This window comes from Anguilla anguilla, chromosome 4 (genome assembly GCF_013347855.1).
Source record: "Anguilla anguilla isolate fAngAng1 chromosome 4, fAngAng1.pri, whole genome shotgun sequence".
Taxonomy (NCBI): Eukaryota; Metazoa; Chordata; class Actinopteri; order Anguilliformes; family Anguillidae; genus Anguilla; species Anguilla anguilla.
Window position 1 is genome coordinate 39,425,262 of NC_049204.1, and position 16,512 is coordinate 39,441,773.

The following is a 16,512-nucleotide window of genomic DNA, read 5'->3' on the forward strand; positions in this document are numbered from 1 at the left end:
TCTTCAGATTATTCTGGAAAATAGTCAGCCCCGCCCACCCCAGGGACTTGGTTGAGACTGTTTGTCACACAGGAGAGTGCACAGCAAGAGGGGAGAACGGGAGGGAGAAAAAGACGATCAGAAGTAGAAAATCATAATCGTTAATTTATGCAGTGAACCTAAAGAGTAGCTCCTTAAATGACACAGGGACCAAATATTTCCCATATTGCATACTTCAATCTCTTTCCTTGGGATCTTGGTAAGTTTAAATGTTAAAATTTGCTAAAGTATCGTAACTGTAGCAGCAACACGTGTGCTATTAACTCTGTGTTTCCTGGGAAATAGCATTAGCCACAACCTAGGATTCTCTCCCTGACGAGGGAGATGTCGAGCCGACCAACTTGATCAACTTGATTCATCTTCATCCATTTGAGGAAGGACCCCCTGATACCCCTTGTTTCTCCCAACCCCACTCCGGTGTGGTAGGATTGTAATTGAGAAATTACACAATTTTATTTGATACTTTATTTTTTGTAAAAAGGGTGCACCCAACCAGCAAAACTGACTTGAAACTAACTAAATTGAACTTGACCAATTGAACTAAACCAGACTGAACAGAAGACATTCAGAACTTAATGGACAATGAATACAGTTACAACACTCAGGACATTGATATGAAAACAAATGAATGTGTTTGAATGTGATAACTAAATGGCGGCTTTACATATTGTCATTATATTTTCTTTAATACAGTTCTAACCATTCTGCACTTACTTTCTGGCTCCGGTTGTTCATTGTGTCCATCTCATCATTCATAACCTCTCCTTACGAACCTAGCAGTAGGTAAATATTTTCACGTTAAAGCTAGGTTCGTAAGGAGAGGTTGTTCATTGTGTCCATCTCATCATTAACCTCTCCTTACGAACCTAGCTTTAACGTGAAAATATTTACCTACTGCTAACTGACCCTTAGGTGGGTTGCATCAGGATGTGTTAATGATTTTTAGTATATGCTGGAGTAGTACCGGAAATAGTTCTTTAATCCAATTTGAAGGAATAGGATTGAGTGGACAGATCGTCGGTTTTGAGGACATAACTAATTTGGATAACTCGACCATGCTAATGCACGTAAAACAGTTTAGTACCACTGTCTGTAAATCTTCCTGTTCTAACCAGGTGCGGGGCTGTTCATTAACATGAACAGGAATAGTGCATGATGGAGACAGTTTGGAAATCTGGTCTCTAATAGCCTCTTCTGATCGAAAAAGTTAATAAAGTCATTGCTGCTAAGATTGGCGGGATAAGTTGAAAACTCTGATGATTGTTTTTTAGTTAATTTATCCACAGTACTAAATAGAAATTTTGGGTTATGTCTGTTTTGTTCAATTACTTATCCATTGTTACCAGGCCTGCAGTGGGAATTGTACTGAGCAGTCTGGGAATTATATGGCGTCTGCTCCCGGGGGCATCGCCGCAAGAGAACTCCAGTCACAGAAGCCGTCCGGGAATGCAGGGAACTCAGGGTCCCCCTCGTGGGGACACCCCGGGGGGCGCCACGCTGACACAGCACCAATCAGGAAGCTGTTGAGGAAACACAGCCAGAGCACGTTCATGTCCAGGAACCCCGGCACCTCCACCCTCAGCAGCGACAGCGCCACCAGCAGGACCACGAAGGCATGCCAGGCACCCAGGAAGCTCGCCAGGCTCCGGTAAATGGCAGGCCGCTGGCGGGCCTCCCCGCCGTTCCCGCGTAGCGTGAGCTTCGCCCAGTGGCACAGCAGTGCTCCAGCCACCAGCAGCAGGAGAGCAGCGCACACCTGCGCACTCTGGGGGCCGCGATACACCCGGCACTCCCGCGGCGGCAGGAGGGGAGGCTCCGGCTCGAGGCTGAGGCGCGGGGGCGGGCCCCCGAGGACCAGGAAGAGGGCCGCGGCCCAGACCAGGCAGGCGGCCAAGGGGTAGCCGCACCCGCGGACCCAGCCCTGGGCCCGGGGCCGGGGGGGCAGGGTGCAGCAGTGGTCCAGGCCGGCCAGCAGGAGGATGGGCCAATGCAGGACGGAGTACGCCAGGCAGGCCACGTGCACTAGCGCGCAGACGTGGTGTCGGGTGAGACGCAGGCCCAGGACGCGCACGTCGGCCAGGAGGAAGATGGCGGAGACGGACAGGAGGAGCAGCATGTCCACCCCTGCCAGCGACACACAGAAGGCGCCCAGGAAGCTCCTGCCCATGTGCTTCCTCTGGACCAATACCACGGTGCAGTCCAGCAGGGACTTCCCGCCCAGAGCCAAGAGCAGAGAGGGGATGGGGATGTCCATTGTGACTCAGTGTGAAGTCTGAGCCTGCACGACAGTGTGAGGGAGCATCTTAGGAGTAAAAACATAAGCAAATGCACACACACACACACACACACATCCAAATGGGTTCATATATAAAAGCACGCACATGAACACACACATACAAATGAAAATGGGTTCATATGTAAAAACACACAAGCACACATGCTCATGCGCATGCACACACACACAAGCATAGCACTTGCAAATGATTCATGCATAAAAACATGAACGTACACACACACACATCCATGCAAATGCAAGTGGTCATGTATAAAACCACACACACATGCGGAAATTACAACAAAGGCAGTGCTATTTTTCCTTTGATATAAAGGTATCTTTGTTTCAGCTGTTTTGGATAAGGACACCTACAGAATAAACAGACACACACGGTATTTACAATATCAAAGCTCAGTTCTGAAAATGCGGTAAGAGTTCTGATTGCCTTACCAGTTTATAAAACATAAAAATTTTAGCCTTCAGAGATCAAGCCACAGTTTTTATACCTCACAGTACTGCCCAATAGTAAGCGGCTTGTAAAAAACGCATTCCAATTTCTCTCAAGCTCACATGAAACTGTAATCTATATAAAAATTTACATGATTAGTTAAACAATTAAAAAAGGACATAGCCTATGTTTATTTTTATACCAAATCTTAACTGTTAAATCATCAGTCAAAATGTTTCATTTTTTGTTTTTATGCTCAGGTTCTTCTACAAATTCCCTTTAGGGCACGCATTGCATCCCTCGTATTGTGTGTATTATAGACAACGTGCCAGAGCTGACTGAGCCATGCAGAAAACTGCAGTTTTGAGAGAGAACCCCCTTTTTTTTTTTTAAAGTCTTAACATACACTAACATAGGCTATTACATACACAATGGTTTTTGGTAATATATCAGTGTAATATAGGGTAACACCTTAGGCATAAAACAACACAAAAATGATTGCTTTACCTTATTGGCACTGTCTCCAAGTGCATGTACATTTGAAGATGTTCTGAAAGGTCAGGCCAGGAGAATCTTCTCCATCTCTGCACACAAGCACAATACTTGCCACCCCACAAGACGGGTGACAGCCGACTTCCGACAATTAAAAAAAAAAATATATATAAATGCAGTCAGCAGGAAGTTCAGCCTTGTGCCCTTAGGAGACACACACTCTGTTTTTCGTAATCATGGCATTGTGATAAATCACGATAATGAAGGGCAGGGGCTCGCCACTATCCACACAAATCGCATATTTTCAAGTGTGGGCAGGGCATTTAAGGGAAGTGATACCCGACACCCTGCATAGCACGTGCAGGAGTCCATGCAGCCAGTCCTCCAAGCATATGGTAGAAAAAGGTAAAACACTGCAACGGAGTAGCAGCACAGCCGTTTTTAAATCACCTGACACAGCTGTTACCGGCGAACCACCTGACATTAACCATAAAATATAAGACACTCATACTCAAAATATGCCACGAGAAATAGAGTATTTATTAAATAATACAAATGGATTTATGTACATAAGAAAAACTACAAAAAGCTGTAAAAAAAAAAGATTCTGAGAAAAATAAAAAAGAGGAGTCTGTCCAAAAGAGCAAAGGGCTGGAAAGTGAAGATAGGCACAGCGAAGCTTTCCGAACCCACAGCTGACACAGGTGTTTGTGATGGTTGAAGCGTTGGTGTCATTAAGCATTTGACAGCTGCTTCTCTTGTGACATTTCCTGCCAATAAATATGCCTGTCATTACTCTCCACGGCAGTGATAAATTGAAATGAGCCAAACACTACCACTTGTTATTTGACTGTAAAAGTCAGTTTTTGAATATCAATGCTAATATATAGCCATATATTCTCAAAACCCTCAAATCAACCAATGCCTCATCTATTTCCTCTTGCATGCCTTGCACTAGTGAAGCATTAGTGAAGTCAGACACTGATTGGGCGATTAGGCCTGGCTCACAGTTGGCTTTCCAATTGATCCCAAAGGTGTTGGATGGGGTTGAGGTGCTGGGTCTGTGCAGGCCAGTCAAGTTCTTCAACACCATTCTCAACAAAACCATTACTATATGGACCTCACTGTGTGCCTGTGGGCACTGTCATGCTGAAACAGTGAAGACCTTCCTCAAACTAGTAGAGAAGCACAGAATCTTCTAGAATGTTACTATATGTTGTAGTATTAAGATTTGCCTTCACTGGAACTAAGGGGCCAAGCCCAAACCATGAAAAACAGCCAAATGTGTGAATTGAATACATCACAAATGTTCTATTTTTAGACACTTAATTAAATGCAAATATAATAAATGTGCAATAAATGTGTCTTAGAGTGTGGGGTGCAGATGAGGCATGCCAACCAAACAAGGTTGAAGAGCTACTCCATACCTCCCTACATCACCTACCCTCCACCTCTCTACCAATTCACCTCTCTACCCATCCAAACCCTGTACTGACACATAGGCTATGGAATCTTATCAAAAAATATAAAAACAAATTAATTTACATTATCTGAGAATGACATCGAGAAAGACAGAAAGATAAGTTTGTCTTCAAGAGAAAATACTTTTCAGCAGGCATATGAGAAAATTTCAGAAACATAAAACATACAACTTTTTATTGATTTCCCCTTTCTTCATACCCAAGTTACCCAACTTGCACTTTAAAAAACAAAAAAAACAAAAAAAACTCACTTTTTCGCTCCCATTCCTTTGTTGAAATCCTGTTCAGTGTAACGATAAAAAAATATGGAACGTGTAGGCCTACGTGCGTCAAACATTGTAATACAGTATGATAAAGTGCCACGTTGGACTGGTGCCGTACCCGTCACCGATACCTTCAGCAAACATTACAACGCATTGCAGCTTCAGAGAAGTCTATCGACAGCAATTCATGACGGAGCCAAAAAGGTTTATTATTTTATACACATAAGGCCGTCCAAAACGTGGTCAATTAAGGCATGTTCAATTTATAACGCATCGTACAAAACATCGAACTTATAATAACTATATAATACAATTCGCATGCAACTTATTTTAATACGTTAGCAATTAAAATAACGTTTTCAAATTAAAGATATCTACAATTCAATTTTGACTATCTAAAACGTGAATTCCAGATATCTCCATTTAAATTATGACTAGTCATATCTCAGATTCTAGAAACTAAGATATTACTAGCTAAATCACAATTGTAGATATCTTGAACAGGGGTTATGGCTAGTCAAAACATATTTCGAAATGTAGTTATTACTCGTCAAACATCCTTGGCAACATTGGTAATTGGCACACTTCCACCGGAAAACCCCACACAGTGTAGCAGGGTGCCTGGGCCGACAAACAAATGTACGACAAAGCGGTAATAAAAATGACGAAATAGCAATCCCATCAAAAATGCAAAAGAGGCATGAAGAACGTCCAAAAAACACCAGACAAGCCCCCAATTTTTGTTATCGATGAACCCTCCTGTCGTCAACCATAACATAAAAAGACACTGATAGGCCTACCCGAAATCAGATACAAGAAATAGAGTATGTATTACATAATAAAGAGCAAAGGGCTGGAAAGTAGAAATTAATAAAAGCAGTGGGGTGCCTAGCTGACTAATATCAGCAAAGTGGCAAGCAGCCCAAAGTGGCAAGCAGGAAGAACTGCCCTCTTAAAAAGGCCTTCTCCACAGATGTACCTGATCTCTGATTCAGACCTGCAAACTCATCAGGGGTGAAAAAGGTGACAAAGATGCGAACCCCCTACGGGGGTCTGGGGGCATGCCCCCCCAGGAAGAAAATTTTCAGCTTTAAAATTAGGATTTACAGTAGATTTTAGCATGAGGATATAGGGGAAAACTCACCCTAGAATTAATGTAATCTTACGGCTAATGTCCCCCTTACATTACAAAAGTAATGTGAGGGGGACATCAGTTCAGGGCACTTTAATTTTTTTTTTTTAAAGTCAAGAGAGTGACCCTAACCCTAACCCTAACCCGCTATACAATAAAGTTGATCAAACAAAACAAAAACACAATATGCACAACAACTGACAAATCAAATGGAAAACACAGCTTATGTTATATTTTGTTAGAGAGAGAGAGAAAGAGAGAGAGTTTTTATAGTGGCAATATGGTGTGGCAAGGTGTGTTCTATTACACACATTATTTAACTGACTAGTACTGTGAGGTGGTGGCACCTCTCACTCTGATTTCTGTGGGTTAATTGTCCCTGATGAGGGTCAGATGTGGGAGTCCTATATCTAGCCCCTGATTTCTGGGGTTCAGCGCAGACTCATTGTTTGTCATGCTCTTGGTGTGTAAGAATCTGCAGAAGTTACCGCATTGATCCTATCTGCAAGATTTGATCGCCATTTAGTGTCTTCTCTGAGCTGATTATCTCTTTGTGCTGTGGAGGACACTTTGCCCTCGTCTCTTTAGTTTTCCTTGTTTTCTACCCGCCAGGCTGCGAGTGTCATTTTTCTTTTTTAAGTTACTCCACTCTACTTTTCTAGTGGGGTTTTACTTTCTGGGTAGATACTCTGCGGTGGTCTTTCGTTTCTTTTAGTTTTCTGAGTCTACTGACAGAAGTTTCAGTGAGTGGAGGGAGCAATTATTTAGCTCTCTTTATTATTTGGTATTTCCCCTGTCCTTTTCTATCGCTCGGCGGTTTTGTGGTTACTTAACTTTTAGATCCCCTCGGTCCGCAATTGCATCCCACCTTCCTCAACCGTGGCAGAATGAGTCTGCCAAGACCGGACCCAGCGGACCCTTCTGCGCTTGATTACCAACTAGCGGCGCATGGACAGGCGATCGACGCACAGCGAGTCATGTTAGGCTCCCATGAGCAGATCCTTCATACCATCACTGAACAACAGAATTCTCATGCCAACCTGTTAAAAGAAATACTGGCCCATTTACAGAAGCCAGCTCCACCCGTTGCAGTCCAATCACCAAACATTGCAGTCCAACAAGCACCTCCAGCCCCGCCCCATGGGCAAATCACAGACCGTGAACCCAAAATGCCGACACCTGGTTGGTATGACGGACATCCAGGAAAATGTAAAGGGTTTATCACCCAATGCAGCTTGGTGTTTGAATTACAACCCTCCATGTTTCGCACAGAACGAGCCCGGGTAGCATACATAATATCACTTCTCTCAGATTGGGCTCTTTCATGGGCTACAGCTGTGTGGGAGAAGCAAACTCCTATCTGTTCGGATTCCACCCTTTTTGTGGCTGAAATGAGTAGAGTTTTTGACCACGACATAAGCGGCTAGGAGGCAGTTAAACGACTTATTGGGTTACAACAGGGCTCAACCAGCGTAGCTGAATTCTCCATTCAATTCCGCACCTTAGCTGCTGAATCAGGGTGGAACAGGGAAGCCCTGACGGCAATCTTTATGCATGCCTTGTCAGAGAAAATTAAAGATGAATTAGTCACCCGTGACATTCCTGACACACTCGAGGAATTGATTTCATTAGCCATTCAGATTGATAATAGGATCCGTGAACGCAACAGAGAGAGAAATAACGCTCACTCCCGCTCCATTTCGGGGCTGGGGTTTACTATCCCTCAGAAAACGCCCGAATCACTCAGCATGTCCCTGGACCGCGATGAACCCATGTAATTAGGGCGCACGCGGCTCTCTCGGGCAGAGAGAGAAAAACGAATGAGCAGTGGGTCCCGTTCGTTTTGTGGGAAAGCGGGTCATTACATTCGTAGGTGTCCTGAAATACAAAAGAAAGAAATCAGGGGCTAGATATAGGACTCCCACACCTGACCCTCATCAGGGACAATTAACTCAGAGCCAATGCCTGTCCATCACCTCACCATAGCACTCACACACCTGCCCCTCATCAGGGACAATTAACCCATAGAAATCAGAGTGAGAGGTGCCACCACCTCACAAGTACTGATAGTTTAACTTAAGGCACAGTGGTGGCTGCTGAGCTGAAAATCAAGGAGGCAGAAAACTTCCCCTGATTATTAGTCTTGACTTTCAATCATTTTCCTTGATTAACAAGTCTGCCCACAATGTGAATAATTAAATTGTACATAAACACAGTTTCCTTCGTCACGCCATGCTATGAAGATCAAATAAATTCTAAATTAAAGGCGCAAGCGGCGTTGTGAGGGGTCCAAGCATTGGCACTATTGCACCCCCTAAGGAGAGATTTTAAAATGGTTTTGTCCTCATGATCATATACCTTCACCCAACATATCTACTGAATATCATGATGATTGTATAAAATATTGATGACTTACAGCCAGTTTGTGCTAAGAGCCGCTGTCGGATTACTTAGTTGCGTCGCCATGGATGTGTCGTAGCCGCTTGCCGTAAAGGCCTTTACTATGTCGTAACACTTAGATGGCCCGGCGTGTATGTAGAGCTGCAGTGCTTCCACGCTGCAACTAAAAAAGGCGTCAGACTAGTGATACCAAAATTTTGACTTTGATACCGATACCAGGTTTAGTATCACGATACTCGATACTGAAACGATACTGATTCAATACTCGGTACCTAACGATACTGAAATTACCTTAATAGATCAGAAACGTAATGTCCACAATGGTTGACCTCATTTTCAAATCCACGGCTTATTAAAAACCTGGTTTATTAACAACCTTTAAGTTGAAGCCTGTTCAACATATTAATAAGCATAGGCCTATAGTGTTACAACACTAAACAATAGAAAAATATATTAAATATATTTCAAAAATTAAACAGTTGTAAAGTAAATTATCTTTAAACAGGTCTTTTTCACTTTTAAATAGATTTAAAAACAGCATACTTTAATAACAATACATATTGTTATATTTTGAGCAGTAATACTTACATGGCAACATGACATTTTAACATGACATTTTATCTGTGTTCAGTAGATAGAGACAGACAGTAAATCAATGATAGTCCTATCCGCTTCTGTTTTGCTCCAGACAACTATGTCAGATAGACCTATCAGCAAACATAGCTATGGCTTAGCTATGCCCAGAAGTCCTCAATAATAATAGTACTCTCCAAGAAATTATGAAAAATCGTTGACAACGTTTCGTTAGTTGCAGCGTCTTTTACTGCTACCCCAAAGTGAATGCGTAAATGAATGCGATGAAAGAACATTTTCCATTACGCTGACCGATAAAACGCTATTCCAAACGCAAAATCAGACATCTTATACATCGTTAGAAAGCTTATAGGCCTACTCTCACCTACTGAATAAATAAATTGTCAATCAAGCCAGGCTGTACTAAAACGGGCGACAACGCCGTAAACAACAGGTGTGGCATTAGGCACAGCTATTTTTGAAGGTACCCAGGCATCACAGATGCGCGTATATTTCACAAACGGATTGTCCAAGACAATATATGACCACTCAGTCTCTAAATGGACATCTCTACGCGTAAAACCAATGGTAAGGTTGTATGATTGTTCAATAATTAGTCCCAGATATTGACTGTAGAATGACATGGTATCATAAACGTTGTCTCGTTTATTTAGTTTCTCAGTGAGCAGCGTTTTCAAGGCCTTATTGGCATATATTAGGGCTATTGTCGGGTTTATCTTGTTGCTATGACGAAGTACGATTTTTGAGTGGCGAAATAATCTTTTTATGAATGCCCAGATAGATAATATTGTCTATTATGAAGTTCAGACCCTCCCCTCACTGATAAAAACTAGGCCCAACGGTGTCGGATTACTATAGTTGCCTCGCCATGGATGTCTTCTAGCCGCTTGCCGTAAACGAGTTTACTAGATGTCTTAACACTTTAGATGTGGAGCTACCCACCGCAACTAATAAAAAAGGCGAAATGGCAGGCAAACAATATGGCGTACATAGGTGGTCCCAATCATAGTCTACGTCTATGGTCCCAATGGCAATGTTGTAGAGCCTATTCAGATGCATCAGTCGATGACGTTTTGTGTTGATCTGATTTATGGTGTGGGAGTTATGGCCTTTTAAAGTATGACCCTTTGTTATAGCGCCACCATCTGGCTGACATAGGTGATTTGTAGTGCCTGAGTAGCGGGGGGCCATAGGAACCCACCTACACTTTTAGCGGAGAAAAATAAGAATAATGATCCTAACAAATACAATAGGGTTCCAGCAGCTTCACTGCTTGGACCCCTAATAATCCTAACAGATACAATAGGGTTCCACCAGCTTCCCTGCTTGGACCCCTAATACATTATAAACTCAAAAATGCCATTTAACCTGTGCTCGTTCAAATGACAAAATCTGCGTAGCCTATTCCAGATCATTGCCATGAACATTTTCGGAGTGTGTATAGGCCTACGTTTATTCAGTTTTTAATATGCTAATGTCGACTGAAATGTGCACAATTTTGCGACGCAAATAGAATGTTTTTTCACGTCTAAACTAATTGAGGAGAACTGTCTCTATCATATTTAGTAATATGTAATTTCTAATCAAGCACAAGTTGACACTAATAATAACGTTAATCAGTTTAAGGGATTTTCTGCCTGCTCATTTTTCAGCTCAGCATTCGTCACTAGGGCACCCAGTGGTTTTCTTTCACTTTAAAAACAAGACCAGGTCAAAACCTAGTATATGGTTTTGTGGACTGCCCCCCTATAGTCCAGCCAAAAATAACTAGTAGCCCACTTCGCTGTAGCTAAGCGGTGGGTACAGACAATTTGACAAATAGGACGTCGGCTCTTCTCCATTGCTCTTTATGGTCTACAAGAAAATACAAATAATTCGAAATCCACGCCTGAAAATCCATTATTAAAATACTTGGTAGATTTGTTAATCACCACTGATGGCGTTAATTTCTACTTGTTTAACGTGACTGTCGAAAGGTTAGCTAGCGTTGTCGTAAAATTTAGGCTAGTGTTAACACATTCCTACGGTTGCGGGTCAGGCACTCTTCACGGTAAGAAGAAATTTTAGGATAGCGCTTCCACTATTGCTTGTGTCGAAAGTGCTGCAACGGAAACAGCAATAGATTTACCCACGAGCCACATCCTGTCCAAAATGTAAGGCAGTCTTCAGGGTCGGGGAAAATTTTTATGACAGCGTCACTCAGCGAGTGAACACCACAAACACCCCCTCCCCCTCCCCCTCCCCCTCCCCCTATTTTGGAATGAAAATCCCAGGAGGGCAGCTGTTTCTGAGATGCAGGAACCACCACTTCTGGCACCAACAATTATACCACAGTCAGAGCTAAGATCATGCGTCCTTCCTACCCTAATGTTTAGTCAAGCGAGTAAACCTCTTCACCGTGACTGCATGCTTTACATACTGAGTTGCACCCGCATAACTCACTGTTCTGAGAAGCAGACTATTTGCATTGACAAGCAGGTGTCGCCAATAAAGTGGCCACTTAGTGTAGATTTGGGTTTCAATAAGGTAACGGGTGAGTAAAGTGTCTATATGTGTGCCATACTTTGAGATATACAAGAACTGGAGACAGCTGTTGTTTGCTGGTTCCATGAATTCTTATGGGAGCTGCCCACTGGCGCATGAAGCCAATTCGTGGAAGCTGGCGTGTTTGGCTATGGGGCTTTGAGGCACTAGAGAATGCTCACTGAGCACCTAAATGTGAATGATTGTGGTAAACCGGCAAACGTAAGGAAATGGCGGGCATGCTCCGAGAAAGATTTCAATACGACACAGTGGAACACTGTCTGGCCGTTGGTTGCTGGACTGTGCCCTTGCTCATTCAATGTTCTCTATGACCTGATGGACTTCTCACAACAGCATCGCAGACCCAGTGAGAGCAATGACTGTATACAACATGGTAAATTGACAACTTTCCCATTGTGTGCGTTGTCACTCTTCCACTATTCCATTTCATTGATTCTGGCAGATGGGGCCCATCACTGGAAACTGGACCTGGAATATGGAATAGCTAAACTTGACATTCCAAAATCTTTAAAATCCCAAAATGGGGAGTGTGGTGCAGTCCACACCAATTCTCAACAAATATACAGATCCCCAATACAGCTGGTGGTTTGTTTCCCCACCCTGGTACTTTCTGCACCCCATTCCTATTTGTAGCTGAATTAAGTGAAAAAAATACTTGAGGGCAGACTGCTCAACTAGAGATGCCTCAAAGCTTGGAATGCCCATTTCTTATGCTACTTACTGTGTATTCTGCAACTACATCCCTATTTCCCAGACCAGTGGAAAAATCCCTGAACCCAAGAACTGTGGAGAATGAACACATATTAGGTAAGATGTCCTGTGTGGTACCACCCTTACAAAATGTTCCACAGTAATTTGTGTATTCTCAGTAGTAACACCAGGGACACAGTTTGTAAATCCATGTCCTGTCATAAGATTGCATGCACAGCACAGAAAAATGTGTAAAGATATGCTCAACTACATTTATCAAGTTTATCCACAAGAAAATTAAACCGTTTTTGGTGCTGAAATCTGATAATGAATAATACAAAATGAATACGACTAAGTGGTCAATTACTGATCAGGTAGCAGCTGCAAATACAAGCTGAAAAAGTATGTGATTTAAGAATCATATTCGGCCTCTTTTTTTTAGACAAACACAGGAAGCATACCAGGCATCGTCAGCAGAGTGGAAAACCATGGAAGACAGCGCCCTCTGCTGACACCGTCTCTCCATGACCAGCAATATAGAGGGATCCAAGATGGTGAAACAGTGATTCATTTTCCTGTACTTGGAAACAACAGCTTTATATAAAAAGTAATCAAGACATATAACAGTAAGTCTTGATATTTCACATGCAGGATAAAAAGTTTGCTTGACTGTGAGTATACAGTAGAAACAACATGAGGAATCAATGCCTTGTAAAACTTAATTAAAAAAAAAAAAGTATCATGTGGTGTATTTGAGGCCATTGTAGACCATTACGCAGGGGGTTAAAATGAAAAGTAAACCATACAGATTTATTGCTTTTATTTAGTGTTCTCAGAAATCAACCACAGAAATAGTGATGCCCAATCTCCATGGGATTTCTGGATAAGCAATAGTTTCCAAGCTGTTTGGCAGAAATATGGATATAGAAAAAATTCCAGTCAAACCAGCCATTCTGTGAATGTTTTTTTTTTTTTCCCATGTCAGACAATAATACAGGAAACAAATATTTAATAGAAACTTACAGTGACTACATATATCAAATCTATCAGTATTTGTCCACCCTAATACCAAAGTCTCCCATTCTTACAACCAACAAGTTACAGCTGTCCTCCCAACAAAGGTTGTTCCCAAAAGTGTCAATGATGTTAAAACCCTTCAAAAGTGACTCTAACATTCAAACAACAACCCCAACAGTCCCTAGCTTTCTTTGTCATGTGCATTGAAAATGGCCAAATGAGATATTTCTGATGAAATTCGATATAAGATTATTCAACTGGATTAAAGGTGGAAGTCAAAGGAAAATAAGTGAAAAACAGTAGATTTCATAACTGGAGTTCAAAAGATTATTGCAAGATACTGAGAAAATGGGACGTCTAAATCCTAACAACCATGCAAGAATTGGTTGACCACCAAAACTCTCACCATCACAAAGACACTGCTTAAAAATCCAAGAGATGAAGAAAATGCAACCAACTTCTGAACTTTGGAGGTGTTTAGAACATTCATGGAAAATATCTCTGCAGATTTCTTCGAAAATCTCTAAGCAAGTTTAACAAAAAGCATGGTAGCTGTAATAAAGGCAAAGGGTCGACACACTAAATACTGAAGAACTTGATATTGTACATAGTGGTGGAGGTTTTGGTGTAATTTCTGCATTATTTTCTGACACTGAAAAATAACTAATGTGCAATTAATAGCTGTTTTAACTGGAAAGTAAATAAAAAGGGTGGTATCTCACTTTTGCACAGTATGGTATATGCATAAACATTTGAGCTGCCAACAAAAATATTTATCACAGAAAAAATAAAACAAAAAAACCACACCAACACAACAGCTTGCTTGACACTACAGAAGTTTACTCGAATTTGATTCAAGTCAATGGTCTATACAAGGATATATTTACAGAATCTAAATCTGAGGGGACAGAAACACAGAGAACTCTTTACAATACAACTGAGGTATCAGCTAGAAGCATAAAAGCATTTCTAGTAAATATGTACTGTGATAGACGGTTTGAGGTGCAGTGTCATTTGCTTAAAAATTATTTTTTTTATCACAACATGAGGTAGGAGAACAGTGTTTTTCATGCAACACTAGAACAAATGTGTCAACACACTGTGTAGTATTGGCAACATAGCACTGTATGCAATGATCATACACAGACATTGTTGCGATTTGTTTCATATCAGCAATTAAAATATATATTTCATTAAATGTTACAAAGCCATCGAATAATATGTTTTGTTTGTTTTGCAAAGTCTAGGTATTTCTGTTCTCATAACTGTAAACAGACTGCACCAATCTGTTTTTCGATTTACTTGTCAGATCGTATTTCTTCAGTCCCATCTAACCTTCTGTTTTACGTCATTTGTGCGCCCAAGACCAGCATATCCACAAACCAACTGTCAAGTTCAGCTGTGACGCACACTAGCTTTGCTTGCTTCAGCTTATGACTGACATTCGTCATCCTTCAATCGCTCAAGGTTATTTTAAATGTCAAAGAAAAAAACAGGCAAACTTGTTTATTACTATGATCATTTTTTACATTGCACTGTGCTCGCGGGGTTGACGGGCATAAACGAGTCTCAATTAGCTATATACATAAATCCTGCTCAACTATAAAATATGCACTGTGAATATGTACACAAATCAACCCATATGTCCATGAGGTAGCCGGGGCTAACACTCTGATGTGACACTGCAGACAAAAAATATCCACAATTGAAACATTACAAAATGTTCTGGACTCCAAGCGCATGCACAGAGTCCGGCAACAGATTTTAAAACTAACCCTGATAATGTCCCTTCCACGAATATCGCAGTGCCATTCCCATTGCTATTACATGTTTATCTGTGAAAATTAAATGCAGCAACACATGGGGATGTAGCAATTACCGTTTTTTTTTTTTGTTGTTAAATCCAAATACATAACGTGTTTTATATGAAAAGATACAAATTGTCTAATTGTTGCGTGTTGCGCTTAATATTTCGTAAAATGTATTTCATCTGTTTGCAAGCAAGAAAACCTCATAAATTTTAATGTGAACGTCATAAAAAGAGAATGAAACTCAGCCCTTGTCATTATCGATCTGAGAACACAGCCACCAAAAGAAAACTTCTTGAGATTCAAAAAAAATCTTTTAAAACTGAATTTGCTTAATTAGCAAGTGATTGGGATTGTGTTTGTTGATTGCACCCCTATGTCTGCATAAACTTTTGGAGATTTTTTTTTCTTCTGAACTAACAAAGCTAATATATTTACGATTACATTATATTTACAAAACAGAATACTAATCTGCATTCGTGCATACCTTAAGTACATTTAGTGTAATTTTATCAAAGTTTCCTGTATGTAGACTTGCATTTTTGGCATTGAAATACACTTTAAAAGGAAAAACTTTCCAGTGTGAATAAATTATTTACCATACAAAAAATATGTGTTATATTGGTGTTGGAGGGGGAGGGGGAGGGGGAGGGGGGGTCTTTACCTATAAGATGTAAAAGTTGCAGAGTTATGAATCTTAAGATGTAAAGGTTGCAGAGTTATGAATCTTGTTGGAGGGGTGGTCTTAACCTGTAAGATGTAAAGGTTGCAGAGTTATGATTTTATATCACAATATAAAAAATTCCTTAGAATCGTACATGAATCTGAGTAACTGTCACGCAGGTCGAGACCACAACTATTAATACTGCAGGTCTGCTGGCATTCAAGGATCAACAGTGTCCGACAACGCCACGGCACCTGGCAAAGCAGCAATGTCCTCCACCAGTCTAAAAAGCCTGCGAGAAAATAAACGGATAAAAAGCTGGTGCATATGTAGGTGGAGCGGTCTCGTCTCTAGGTTAGGCTACACAACGATAGCAGCACCTGCCCATTGCTGTTATGAGGCACCTAGTCTACTCCTCCGTCCCCTTCTCCCCAGTTGGATCTCTGTTCCTTTCCTGAAACAGAAAGACTAACCGGGGCTGCCAGATTGTTCCGATCAGGCGGACTCATTTCACCAAAACATCTACTTTCATTAACGTGACATAAAAAGACATACGAAACAATACAAATGAGAAAATATACCAAATCGGGCCTTCGTTAAATAGCAGCCAGACAGCAGCAATTCGGCAGAAATTTTGTATGCTTTGATTAGCTCATTAGAAATAA

At 41.3% G+C, this 16,512-nt stretch overlaps 1 protein-coding gene across 1 annotated transcript; it reads right to left on the minus strand.

The window, feature by feature from the left end:
- Positions 1-886: 886 nt before the first annotated feature.
- LOC118226294 (probable G-protein coupled receptor 160) lies at positions 887-3,720 on the minus strand. The gene is made up of 2 exons (XM_035415819.1): positions 3,270-3,720; positions 887-2,317 (listed from the first exon to the last, which is right to left on the minus strand). Exon 2 carries the CDS (start codon positions 2,291-2,293, stop codon positions 1,421-1,423), a length of 873 nt encoding a protein of 290 aa, XP_035271710.1. The 5' UTR covers positions 2,294-2,317; positions 3,270-3,720; the 3' UTR covers positions 887-1,420.
- Between the last annotated feature and the right edge of the window lie 12,792 nt (positions 3,721-16,512).